General features: G+C 34.6%; 1 protein-coding gene across 1 annotated transcript; it reads left to right on the forward strand.

The window, feature by feature from the left end:
• The first annotated feature begins 4222 nt into the window (after nt 1–4222).
• LOC104213805 (mitochondrial dicarboxylate/tricarboxylate transporter DTC-like) lies at nt 4223–11562 on the forward strand. The gene is made up of 6 exons (XM_009763351.2): nt 4223–4539; nt 5251–5334; nt 8078–8139; nt 9352–9713; nt 10982–11196; nt 11287–11562. Exons 1-6 carry the CDS (start codon nt 4417–4419, stop codon nt 11341–11343), a joined length of 903 nt encoding a protein of 300 aa, XP_009761653.1. The 5' UTR covers nt 4223–4416; the 3' UTR covers nt 11344–11562.
• Nucleotides 11563–12997: the final 1435 nt, after the last annotated feature.

Genomic DNA, 12997 nt, shown 5'->3' on the forward strand with positions numbered 1-12997 from the left:
TACTTGTAGTTGTATGAATCTTTTAAAACACTAATATTTATTATTTTACATTCCAATTGAGAAATGTTATTTTGTTTCGTTCTCTTGAAATATGCATATAATGACCTAACTTTTTATATAATTTGAGAAATCAGTGTATAACTTCAATTTGATTAGCTTGATGTATAAGATGGCTTTTTAAGTTTGTGATTGACTTCTGTCGCAACACTTTCTGAGCCAAGGGAAGAAAAAAAAACAATTGATCAATTAGATTCTCATGCAGATATATACAAAGCAAAACTATTCTTTTTATTTTCTTGGCAAACAAATAAAAAAAAATTATCTTAAGTAATTATTTAAATTAAAATATAAATTATTTTTTGTTTGCATTTCTTATGAATCATATATATTGTAGTAATTAGCTTCTTTTATAATGTTAACATTTAAAGGATATTTCTGTCTTTTTAACAGAAAAAGTTCTTACCAGCACTTGTTTACCAAACACTTCAACAACTTTTTTTAAGCTTCAACACTTTTATCCAAATAGGTAACTGCTTATTTATAAAATAAGTTTCAGCACTTAAAAGCTGCTTTTAAGCACATGTGCTTAAAAACTACTTTTTTCCAGCTAATCCAAACGGGAGTTAAGTTGAAGTGCTTAAAACGAAAAATATGTGAGTTTATTTACGGGGATTGTAAACTAGTGCAAGTTTAACAGCTTGTTTGGATGGTTGTTACTCATTGTATCGTATCGTATTGTTACTTTAAATACAATATTTATTTTGATTTTTACTTGAATTTTATTGTATCGTATCGTTGAATTCGTCGTTACATAACGACTAAATGTGCCACTTTATGTAACGACCGATTTGGTGTGGTCGCGTCGTTACCTTATCTTTTTCTCTCAATCTCACCCTTTATTATTATTAAATTATTTTATTTTATCATTTACCCTTCTTTTTATATAGTAATTTTACCTTGTATCATAATTTTTCTTTATAATATTGCAAGTTTATTCTTCATATTGCTGGTGCGTAATATCATGAAACGATGACAAACGACACAATCTATCCAAATATTGTATTTATCAAACGATACAGTACAATACAATACAATATAATACAATATAATACAATACAGTACGATATGGTACATTATAAAGCGATGCGTAGCAACCATCCAAAGAAGTTGTAAGTGACTCAAAGACCATTTTATCATATTTTTATGTATCAAATATTCTCAAACTTGTGTATATATAGTGTCGGGTTGGGTTTGATTTTAGTTTGATTTATTTTAGTTAAAATCAAATTACACCAGTTACTATCGATTTTTTTTTAATATTTTAATAAATTAAATGTAACAATCCAACCGGTCATTTTGAGTTAACACCTTGTATTCTTATTTAATTTTTTCTTTTGGTGTGATTTATTATTTTTCTTCGAGCACCCTATAAATGATGATTAATTAATAGCCGCCCTATTTAACTTCATGCGGCAAAGTTTGAGATACAAAGATCAAAGTATTTTTTTTCAGTATAAATATAATTTTTTCAATTTTTAAAAATAATATCTATATATTTAAACGATACATGAAAGTATTATAAGTCATAATAATTAATATTTAAAAATATTTAAAAAAACTATCTTAAACGTTTCAAGACCGAGAGGTTGCTCTGATGGTAAGCAACCTCCACTTCCAACCGAGAGGTTGTGAGTTCGAGTCTCCCCAAGAGCAAGGTGGGAAGTTCTTGGAGGGAAGGATGCCGAGGGTCTATTTGGAAACAGCCTCTCTACCCCAGGGTAGGGGTAAGGTCTGCGTACACACTACCCTCCCCAGACCCCACTAAGTGGGATTATACTGGGTTGTTGTTGTTGTTATCTTAAACGTTTCAAGACTGAATTCTCATTAGCACCCTTCGAATTTACCTCCACTACAATATACATAAAAAATAGTTGCTAATCAGTTGGAAGCGGTATCTTACCATGCGCTTTCGGCGGCTCTCGGGCGATGCGTACCAAAAACGCTCCGAAGTGATGGTGGGGTGAAAATCTTAAGAGGCATACACCTAGCAATTCAGGGCGTAAGCCTCGGGCGTTGATGCACGTTTTTGCATTGAGGCATAAGCCCAAGAGACATTTTCAAATTAAAACAAATTTTGCTGAATAAGTCCTTCATATAATACCCAAATTCTCAAAAGTTAACTTATAATTATTCAAAAAATTTAAAAATGAATTGAAATATTAAATTTAAAAGTCAAGACATTTTTGTTGTTGCTAGAAGTCCTAATTTATGGTCTTTCCCAATTCCTTATCTTGTCCGCTAGTTTGTTGCTATCTCCCAAAAGCAACGAATAGCCTTTTTTTATGCAAATAAAGAAAATTCCATTTTTCTCCATAGCTGCAAGTTCGAAGTTCAAATTGCAGGTTAATCATCGTTTTTGTTCTTCCGTACAAAAAACTTTATTCGTTTTTAACTCAAGTTACTTGTACCTATTTTGTGTAATTTTTTTTATTCTTTTAGCTTAATTAACATATATCAAGCCAGTTTTTTTTTTGGGTGTGTGTGTAAATTTGGGCCCAAAAAAGATTTTTCAAAAATCTAATGAATTTAAAATTGCAAAATATATATTTTATTTTTAAAAAGACCATATGGACCACGTTGCTCTCACTTCTATTAGCTGAGATTGCTCAGAAATCGAGATTGTCAAATAAACGAGTATAAGAAATAATTTTTTTGGTCTGCACTGAATTAATAAGATATTCTACCAAGAATAAAGCGAAAGATTTCTATTTTATATTCACAAAAGTATACAAGAATAACAGGCGAAATAGCACGGTATAGCCAGTTTTCAGACTGGTCATTCAAAAATAGCCAGCGTTTACGAAGTCAATAAAAAATAGCCACTATTTTGCGGCAACAGAGACTGGTCCAACATAATATACTGGAGTTCGGTGCACCTGTGTATGAACTCCAGCATATTATGCTGGATCGGTATACTTTGCTGACTCCAGTATAATATACTAGAGACTGGAGCACCGAAGCTCCAAACTCCAGTATATTATACTTGACAATTATACTTGCTGGAACTCCAGTCTATTATGCTGGAGTTCTAGTGTACTTATGCCGGAACTCCATCATATTATTCTGGAGTTTCAGCATACTTATCCTGGAACTCCAGTATAATATGCTGGAGTTCAAGCATACTTATGCTGGAACTCCAGTACAATATACTGGCGTATTTTTCGGGTTTTGAACAGTGTTTTCGCTCAAATTTATCTTTACATGAAAAATGGCTAAATTTCGATTACTTTTGAAACTAGGCTATTTTTGAACGACCAGTTGTAAATCTGGCTATTTTTAAATTTCTCCATAATAACATAGGTAAAGAGTACCAGTCTGATTTTTACCTTATGCAGGTGAAAAGGCTGTTTCTAAGAGTGCTTATCGGGCGGATAATTATGCTTAACGATTCACCTTATCAGTTATCGAATTATAAATATAGTAATCTGCTAGCCATCCAATAAAACAACAAGCGGATTGATGTCGAATTAACAATTATCGAGCAGTTTATGGGTTAAATCAGATAAAAAAAGATTGAACAATCAATACTAAATGACGAAATGCATAGTTCAAACTGTCTCTGTTAGTTTTTGAACAATCAATATCATTAGTATTTTTATCCACAAAATAATTAGAAAATCCTACTTACAGACAAACTTCAAACTCTAATTGTAAGTGAAGTAATGAAACAAACACCACTTAAGTAAAATGGCGAGAGAGAAATTCAATTCATGCCCGCTCATAATTCATGAGAAGCAAGAGACGACTGCCATTAGTTACATACAGTTCTATCATTCTATGCACAACTGCTTATGCAACAATGTAGTAACAAATTTATATACATAGGGGTAAAAGCATAAATATAGAAATTCTTAACGGGTTAACGGTTTATTTGAAAAAAATTGAGTAATCCGCCCCCAAACCATTAGCACGTTAATTATAAAATCTTAATCTGTTCATCATTCATTACCCTGATAATCCGATATCAATAAGCCATTGGTTCGATTTGGTTAACGATTTCGGTTCGATGTTAAAAACATCCCTAGCGATTTCCGATAGACCCTACTCGAAAGGGAGCTTGCATGTATTAAAAAAAAAGGTGTAATTTTCTAAAAATCAAGGGCCAACTTGGAAGCGACAAATTAAGGTAGTCACACACACACCACCACCTCGTGAGAGGCCAGGAGGAATTTGATTTTTCTTCTCCTTTTGTTTTAAATTTGTGTCAAAAGAGAATTTGGTGGCTGTGTGGACTCTGTCACACAAAGTAACACTCTGCTATTGGCTACTTATAAATACTTCTCACCTACGTTTTGGAAAGCTTCATTCTGTAAAAACCCTCGAGAGCTTCACCACTCAAACAAGATTCGTAGAAAAATGGGAGACAAGGCGAAATCGACGAGCAGCGCAGGTGCTTGGCCCACTGTAAAGCCATTCGCTAATGGAGGTGCTTCTGGTATGCTTGCCACCTGCGTTATTCAGCCCATTGATATGATCAAGGTACTCTTTTAAATTTAACCCCACATTTTTTCTACAATTATACTCCACTTGTTTGTAAAGATTGTTCTTTTGTAACTCCTTGGTTTTGTTTTGAGTAGTTTTGGGGTCGAATTTTTTGGATCAAAATGAATATTGTGGAATTCTCCTTTTATTTTCTTCTCATTTTGATTGTTGTCTACACTTTTGAGTTTGCTATCTTTGGGTCTTTTTGGAGCCTAAGGATGTGTTTGGTACGAAGGAAAATGTTTTTTGCATTTTCTTGTATTTGGTAACTAACCAAAAATATTGTCGCAAGAGCATTTATATATAATTCATGCAAACACTATGGGGAGGGCTTGAGAGGGTTTGGGGACGAGGTGGGTCGGAGGCAGGTTCGGATTTGGGAGTTTGGGGTAGAGTGTTTTTGGAGTGGGGAGGAGACAATTAGCGTGGAGTGCCACTTATGGAACTTGTTTTCCCTACTTCCACAGCCGATGTCATTTTCCTGACATTTACGGATTTTGTTTTCCTATTGAAAGTATTTTCGGAAACATTTTGGATTGAACGGGGTGACTACAAATTTCAAATTTGAGGTGCTTTTGTAGTAAATGCACAAGCTTTAGCCTTGAAAAGATTAAAATTTGACGCTTATTTCCATTGTGAAGTTACTGTTTCAATTCCAGTATGATGGGTTTCATTTATATTTATGGAATTTGTTTCTTATGATGGCAGGTACGAATCCAATTAGGGCAGGGATCAGCTGGAGAAGTCACGAGGACTATGCTTAAGAATGAGGGATTTGGTGCATTTTACAAGGTTTGTTCATTGGAGTTTTACGTATAGACGATTAACTTTGTCCTTGATGAATAATAGCTGTACTTTGTTAAAGTTGAATCCACTTATCAAAACAAAATAATTAGTAAGATTGAAAAACATACAGATAGGGAGTATTTTATTCATCCATCTTAGGTATAAGTTGGATTTTCCCTCTTTCAGGTAACAAAGACGTGGCTGTGGTATGGATAAAAACATTTTGTTATCCTCAAGAAGTCATTTTATGAGTTTTGAAAATAATTGGATACGGTACAAGCTTACCTATTTTCACCACCAAAAACAAATTTATCTATTTTGACTTTATGCTCTTTTGTATTGCTACCACTTCGTATGCTACTGAAAATTCAAACATTCAAAGCAAAGGAAATTTGAAAATATGCATGCAAAAGCTTTTTGCTTTTACTTGTTTTGTGTCCTCTAGTGCGCTATTTATTGCTTTTAGCGCGTAACAGAGATAATCTGATTGCACTCCACATTAACAGGTAATGCAGTGTATTAAATGGATCAGGGGTTAAACATGTGCAGAGTACCACAATTTACTATGTCAGTTGACTCCCATATTTTATTAATCTGTTTAATCTATGTCAAATTTCTTGCTAGATTGATATGAATATATTGTATCAGTTTCTAGTTCAGCAGCCACGATTTTTAGTGATATCTTTTGGAGAAGTTTGTGTAGTGTTGTTGTTAGATAGTTATGTGCAAATAGTTCTAGTCCCATATGTAGTAGGAGTAGAATATGTCCTAGTTCCATATGTAGTATGAGTAGAATATGTCCTAATCCCATATGTAGTAGGAGTAGAATATGTATTATATACAGGGCTCATTATATCATTGTTAATAAAATAGATTTTTCTCTCGTGTATTCTCACATAGTATCGGAGCTTCAGTGAAAAAATTATCGTCGTGCGTCATTCCAGCGACATCCGGGAAGAAAGATCTCATCGCCGTGCAATTTTCCGACAACTTCGTCTTGTTCCCAGGGTTCATCACTACTGCAGTGTTACCGTGCATATGCCAGTACCACCATCACATCTGAAACCCTTGTGCGACCAAACCTCAAAAATTCCAGTCCCATCGGGATAGAAAAGTCAGTCACCATGCGTTTTTCCGGTTGACGACTCAAGATGCGTTATCTCCTCATCGGTAAGTATTGTGCGAAAACCAACACTACCATCTTGTTCGGAAAAGTCAGGCGACAAAACCCCAATCAATTGCTCCGACAGAAAGTCCCTCACATGCCTCCAGAACTAGGGTTACAACGAGCTACAATAACTTTTCCGGTGTCTGTGAGCCATTCTGGCCATTTTTTGACAAAATTTCTTCAGGACAACTTACTCTCCAATGATTACGAGCCTACCCATATAAATTACATCAAATTCTGACAACTTTTATTTCTTCCGGCATTAACAATGATTTCCCGGCGTGAATAGTGATTTCTAGAAAAAGTTTGTATTCTGGTGGTGTTTTATAACCTATTTTGTAGTGTGGAATTCGGCTTAGTCTCACTATTTTCAAATTTTTCTGACAACTTTTCGGCCAACTTCTGTTTATTAGCAACCACCTGGTTTTGTTGCTCAGGGGGAATCTAGTGGCCTTATATATCGAATGATCAGATTGTAGATATTTTACCAAGTCCCTCACTAGTCCTCGTATTAGTTGCATATGTAACTTGCTCGGTACATATGATTTGTATGCACCGGCTTGAGGAGGCGTGTTAGATAGTTATGGGTAAATAACCCTAGTCCCATATGTAGTAGGAGTAGAATATGTCCTAGTCCCATATGTAGTAGGAGTAGAATATGTCCTAATCCCATATGTAGTAGGAGTAAAATATGTATTATATATAGGGCTCATTATATCATTGTTAATAAAATAGACTTTTCTCCCGTGTATTCTCACAGTTGTATGACATATTCCTCTACAAAAGTCCCATGGGATTGTCTTTACTAATTGACCAATTGATATTTATAACATTAATGCTTGAAAATATATGACTTATCTCAATTGTCATTCTTTTAGTACAGTTGCAACTAGGATGTCAGTATATTGAGAAGTATCATCTGTGCATGACTCCGTTCTGTATTGCGGTGTTCGAAACATGTCGGCTTTGATTTTTCATATATCCATAGATATGCAAGTATGAATGCAAGGATATATACTAGCAAGGCATAAGTAGATTATTTTCACAAAACACTTGGTTGATAGTGTACTTTTGGTCGTATGTTCTAGGAGCTTTCAGAGATTTATATTCTCTAATAAAATATAGAGAACTTCTAGTACATTTTATTTTGTATAACATTGGTACGAGATGAGCTTAAATGGAACAACGTGGTCAATAGGATTCATATATAGTCGACTCCAACTTACTTGGGATTGAGGCTAGTTGTTGTATGGGGATGTAGTTTCAGTTGGAAGTCTTTTGGGAGAGCTTGTGATAATGTTAAACATGGAGAAGCATAGCTTCAAGATAAATTGAATTTTCAAATGGTAAATTATCTTGTCTCAAGATGGGTGTCAGTACTGTTAATGTGCCTGTAACTGAAGACAGGTGTAAGGTGTTGGTATGAGGGTTGTCTAACACGACATCATCATTTTTGGGCCAGGACATCGAAATTTTACCTGCTTATATTCTTTTAATAAGTCATGTTGTTACCTTTATGTGTTGTATACCTCTTTATTTGTCACAGACCTTAATTATGGATTTTTTCATTATTTTGAGCAGGGTTTGTCAGCTGGTCTTCTTAGGCAAGCAACATACACAACAGCACGACTTGGATCGTTCAGGTGAATGCTTGTCCTACATTCCTTTTGCCCCCCTCGTTAGATATATCAAGATCCTTAAAATATTGATTGTGATATGTCAAGGTTATTTAAAACTCTTTGCTGCATTATTATTGCCTCACCAATATGCCCATGGAAGCCTATAGAATGCAGTTGCATAAGCCCAACATATGCTCCGTTCCTCATATGTCTTATATAAGTATATGTAGTGCTAGTAAAAGTCATCGCTTCGCCACTTCTTAGAGAAGTTTGCACTTTAAACTAATGGTGCACATAATGATTCCATTGTGTCTCAACTTTGAGCTGGATTAATATTGGCAGTATTGCATATTGAATGCTGAAATTAGTTATTCTAATTGCAATCTAATTTTTGTTGTACTAAATTCGTTGATGCTTGATATTTTTTAACTTTTCGTAAATCATACTCTTCACTCCAAAGAAACACATGCTTTACTTCTCACTTTTCGCTTCAATCCCCATGGAACTTGTTGCTTTTATGAGTTCTTTGCTTCTAAAGTAACTGTGTATACGGGTGGAGTGTATATTGGAGGTTCCCTTGAATTTTCTAAGTTTGAGGAGCCTTCCTGTCCTGCCTAATAGGTCACCTCCCTCCTTTTGGTGTCTACTCTTTCCATTTGAGATGGTTGAGCTAAAGATACATTCTGAATGAGTCAAATCAAGATGGGTTGAAGTAACCTATATCTACTCTTTTACTTTTTCCTTATCCAAAAAAAGGTTGAAGGTTCTATAGCTACTATTAAATGTTTGAAATGAGATATTTATACTGTCACTAACCTTTAAACCACTCCCTCCTATTTAAAAGGAAAAACACACACAATTGTGCTACTTGATTATTTAGGCCAGTTAATCGTGAGCTTTTATAATGTAGTCTCATCATTCGTCCTGCATATGGATCAAAAATGATCAATGAAATCACGAAATCTGCACTCTTGTTAAAGTTAACTACTAAACATTGTTATTTATAGTACTATGTACTTTCATTTAGTTTCTAAATGTGCAAATTTTTTGTGTCAAAAGAAATAGAAAATCGATGACCGAATTTACCTTGAACCTCGCCATACATTGTTGGACAGAGTGCTTTAATCATTTGGATAGACTGGTGACATATTGGTGTCATATTTTTTGCTTATTTAGTAGTTCTTTTCTATTGAAAAGAAAAAAATGGGACTAACCTTCAAGCTTTTTTGGTGCTAGAGTTTTGACGAACAAGGCTATTGAGGCGAATGATGGAAAGCCCTTACCTCTATACCAAAAGGCTTTGTGTGGTCTGACTGCCGGAGCAATTGGGGCATGTTTTGGTAGTCCAGCAGATTTAGCTCTAATCCGTATGCAAGCTGATGCTACTTTACCTGTAGCCCAAAGACGTAACTACACAAATGCGTTTCATGCACTCTACCGCATTGTGGCTGATGAAGGAGTTTTATCCCTTTGGAAAGGTGCTGGTCCTACAGTAGTGAGGGCAATGGCATTGAACATGGGAATGCTCGCCTCTTATGACCAGAGTGTTGAGTTCTTTAAGGACAATCTCGGCATGGGGGAGGCTGCTACAGTTGTAGGTATGATAGCTTTATTAATAGATGCTTCTCAGCATCTTGATGTCAGCCTTACAATTTTTTCTTCAAGCCTGCGCCGTAATTTGGTCGACTGTTGCTTGTTGAGAAGTAACAAATTTTGTAGATTGACTGCAATTAAATATGCGAACTCAATCCAGGGAAAATTATTATATTCATTGGGAAACCGTCCCTTTTTTTTTACATGGCCTTGGACATAAAGTGTTCTTGGATCTTAATTTTGTTTTATTGCAATTAGTAGTATGAGGATAAAGATTGCGGTCTTAGCAGAACCTTTAATATCTATTATTCTCTTTGTCCCAATTTATGTGGCACTGTTTGGATTTCGAGAATCAAACTTCTTAATTTTTATCGTGAATTCGGACCTCGAATCTTTAAGTTTTTTGAAATAAAATTTACATATTTGGAAACTAAGTAAAAAGTATTATAAATCACAATAATTAACAATTCAAAATATTTAAAAGGCATATGTAAAAAGCACGATCAAAGAAATACTTGTTTGACTCTCGGAATCCGAACGGTGCCATGTAAATTGGGACGGAGGAAGTACTATTTTGCTAAAGTTTTTTATATGTAAAAATAAGTCAAGGTGCTGACTCAGTATATTGATAGGAATTAGAGGGTCTGGAATGCTGGTTAGCTATGTAGAATGTTAAATGCCGAGCTATGCCTGTGAGTGTTTAAAGTTGCGTGTCTGACAGTAAAGGCGGCTGTATTCATCTGCTTTTGGATGCTGTATTTCTTCTTTAGGAACTTGCGCTTGTGTAGGATTCTGCAAAATAGGAAGAAATTAGGCTTGGGAATAGGAAAAGTGTCTCGGGGAATTTTCTAAGGGGTCATTTGGTTTCGAAGCAAGTTATGCAAGGATTAGTAATGATCAGCTCGTGATGCAGAGATTATAGTAATGTAGGGATTGTGTTACAGGGATTGTAATGTAAGAATTTTCTCTGCTTGTTGCATTTGTTTCTCTTTGTATTCTCCTTTTTGCATTTGACCTTCACTGCTTTAGATGTCAGAATTCTCGGACCTTGACTGCCTTAAATGTCAGAAATTTGACAGGTTCACGTTTAATATTGCATGTTTTAGTATGCCTTATTGATCTCGTGGTGGTTAATAGTATATAGGTATATGGCCTGTAATAAAATAATATAGAGTTAGATGGTGAATAATAATAATAATATATGCATAGTCGTGCAGTAATTTCAGAGTTAAAGAATTAGAGTTCAATAGTACTTTCCTCTTTCCTAATACAGGAGCCAGCAGTGTTTCGGGATTCTTTGCTGCTGCTTGCAGTTTACCATTTGATTATGTCAAAACCCAGATTCAGAAAATGCAGCCAGATGCTCAAGGGAAATATCCCTACACCGGTTCATTCGATTGTGCCATGAAAACTTTGAAATCAGGAGGCCCCTTCAAATTCTACACTGGATTTCCAGTATATTGTGTTAGGATTGCGCCTCATGTCATGGTATGTTTTCTCTGTGTCCAACTGAGCATTCAACTTTTGATTATGCCTCGAATAAATTTGGGACATTTTCTCTTCGAATTCTCTGTGCAGATGACGTGGATATTCCTTAACCAAATCCAGAAGGTGGAGAAGAAAATAGGATTGTAACTTGCTGAAGACTACACATTCATGCGTCAAGTTGAGATCTATTAGAATAACACGGCCTTGTATTTAGTTCTGCCTTTTCTTTTCTTGTCTAAATTTAGAATTCTTTGCTTTTGTAATTTCTCACCTTAACTGAAAAGGGGTGCCTCAAGATATTTTCATTGACATGAATTTTACAACAGGGATTTGGAGTTGACAGTACTCCTTCCAATTTCTCTTTAAGAGGATTGCTCATAATTCCCAAAAGTTAGATGATTAACGTGAAGAGGAAATTCTGCTCTTCGATTATGAGTTCATATGCTTCTTGAAAGCATTCTTATTAGAATAATCACTTAATGATTCGAAAAAGGACCTAAATGTTGTGGTCATATCAATAGGTTCCTTCCGTTCTTAATCTCAAGCGTTGCATTCGAGCCCTTGAAATGGATTTTTTTTGAAAACAGAGTGTTTCCTCATTTATGCCACACGAGTATGAATTAGTCCAAGTCAAGTATCAAACACCAGACAATTGGTGGAATCTCAGAATTGTACGATATGCTAGTTTAGTAAGATTTTACATACTGTAAGTCCAAATCTAAAAAATAGAGTTTTTGGCCAATATTGTCCCTTATCTTTGAGGGTAGGTCTATTTTGGTCTTTAAAATATAATCCTGAGCATATTTATAGCCTGTTTGACCAAGCTTATTTTTGGCAAAAAATGTTTTTTTTTTTGGCCAAGCTTATTTTTGGCCAAGTGTTTTTTTTGGCCAAAAGCACTTTTGACCAAAAATTGAGGTGTTTGATCAAAGCTTTTGTAAGGAAAAAAATGCTTTTGAGGAGAAGCAGAAAAAAATAGTTTCTCTCCAAAAGCACTTTTTTGAGAAGCACTTTTGAGAAAAATACACTTAGAAGCAGTTTTTTAAAGCTTGGCCAAATACTAATTGCTGCTCAAAATTGCTTTTCAAACTAATTAACCAAACACAAGCTGCTTCTCATTAAAAGTACTTGTGAGAAAAACACTTTTGAAAAAAAGCACTTATTAAAATAAACTGATTTTTGCAGCTTGGCCAAATGGGCTATTAGTCCCTTAAGTATGCTAAAGTGGAGCACCTTTAATATATATATAGATTTTATCATTTTTTCGGCTATTATTTTTACAACGGTTATACAATATCATTTTCTCATTGAAACTGGCACAAAAGAGGATATTTTCAATGTCAAAATTTTAGAAAACATTATCTTAAAATGAGGAATTAAAGTGATAATTTGGGTAACACCGTTAGTTTTTGAACACATCATGTTAGTGAGACTAAAGATCATCATCCACTTTAGGATACTTAAGGGACTAAATATGCTCGGACTTACATTTGAGGCACCAAAATAGACCTACCCTCAAAGATAAGAAATAACATTGGTCAAACACTCCTAAAAAACACCACCACGGTGTCACAACTTAGTCAATGATTACCAATCTATACAAATAATGGTTTGTAAGTGTTACTTATAAACCTTTAATTCTTATAAAGGTATGTTGAAATACAATTTTAACTTTAACAAACATTATGATATTAACATGAAAATTCTTTTTTCATTTCAACTCTAATATTGTCCAAACCATACTAGTATAGTAATAAAAGAGGTCCATTTCACTTGATTTAGAAGACCCAAAAAAAGATTA

Source organism: Nicotiana sylvestris, chromosome 9, assembly GCF_000393655.2.
Source record: "Nicotiana sylvestris chromosome 9, ASM39365v2, whole genome shotgun sequence".
In the NCBI taxonomy this organism is placed as follows: domain Eukaryota; kingdom Viridiplantae; phylum Streptophyta; class Magnoliopsida; order Solanales; family Solanaceae; genus Nicotiana; species Nicotiana sylvestris.

What these genes read in the sequence shown, in the direction of transcription:
- LOC104213805 (XM_009763351.2), top strand. Translation starts at nt 4,417, where the DNA reads ATGGGAGACAAGGCGAAATCGACGAGCAGCGCAGGTGCTTGGCCCACT. An exon ending in GGAGGCTGCTACAGTTGTAG is followed by an intron (nt 9,714 to 10,981) that starts GTATGATAGCTT and finishes TTCCTAATACAG; the next exon opens with GAGCCAGCAGTGTTTCGGGA. An exon ending in GGATTGCGCCTCATGTCATG is followed by an intron (nt 11,197 to 11,286) that starts GTATGTTTTCTC and finishes TTCTCTGTGCAG; the next exon opens with ATGACGTGGATATTCCTTAA.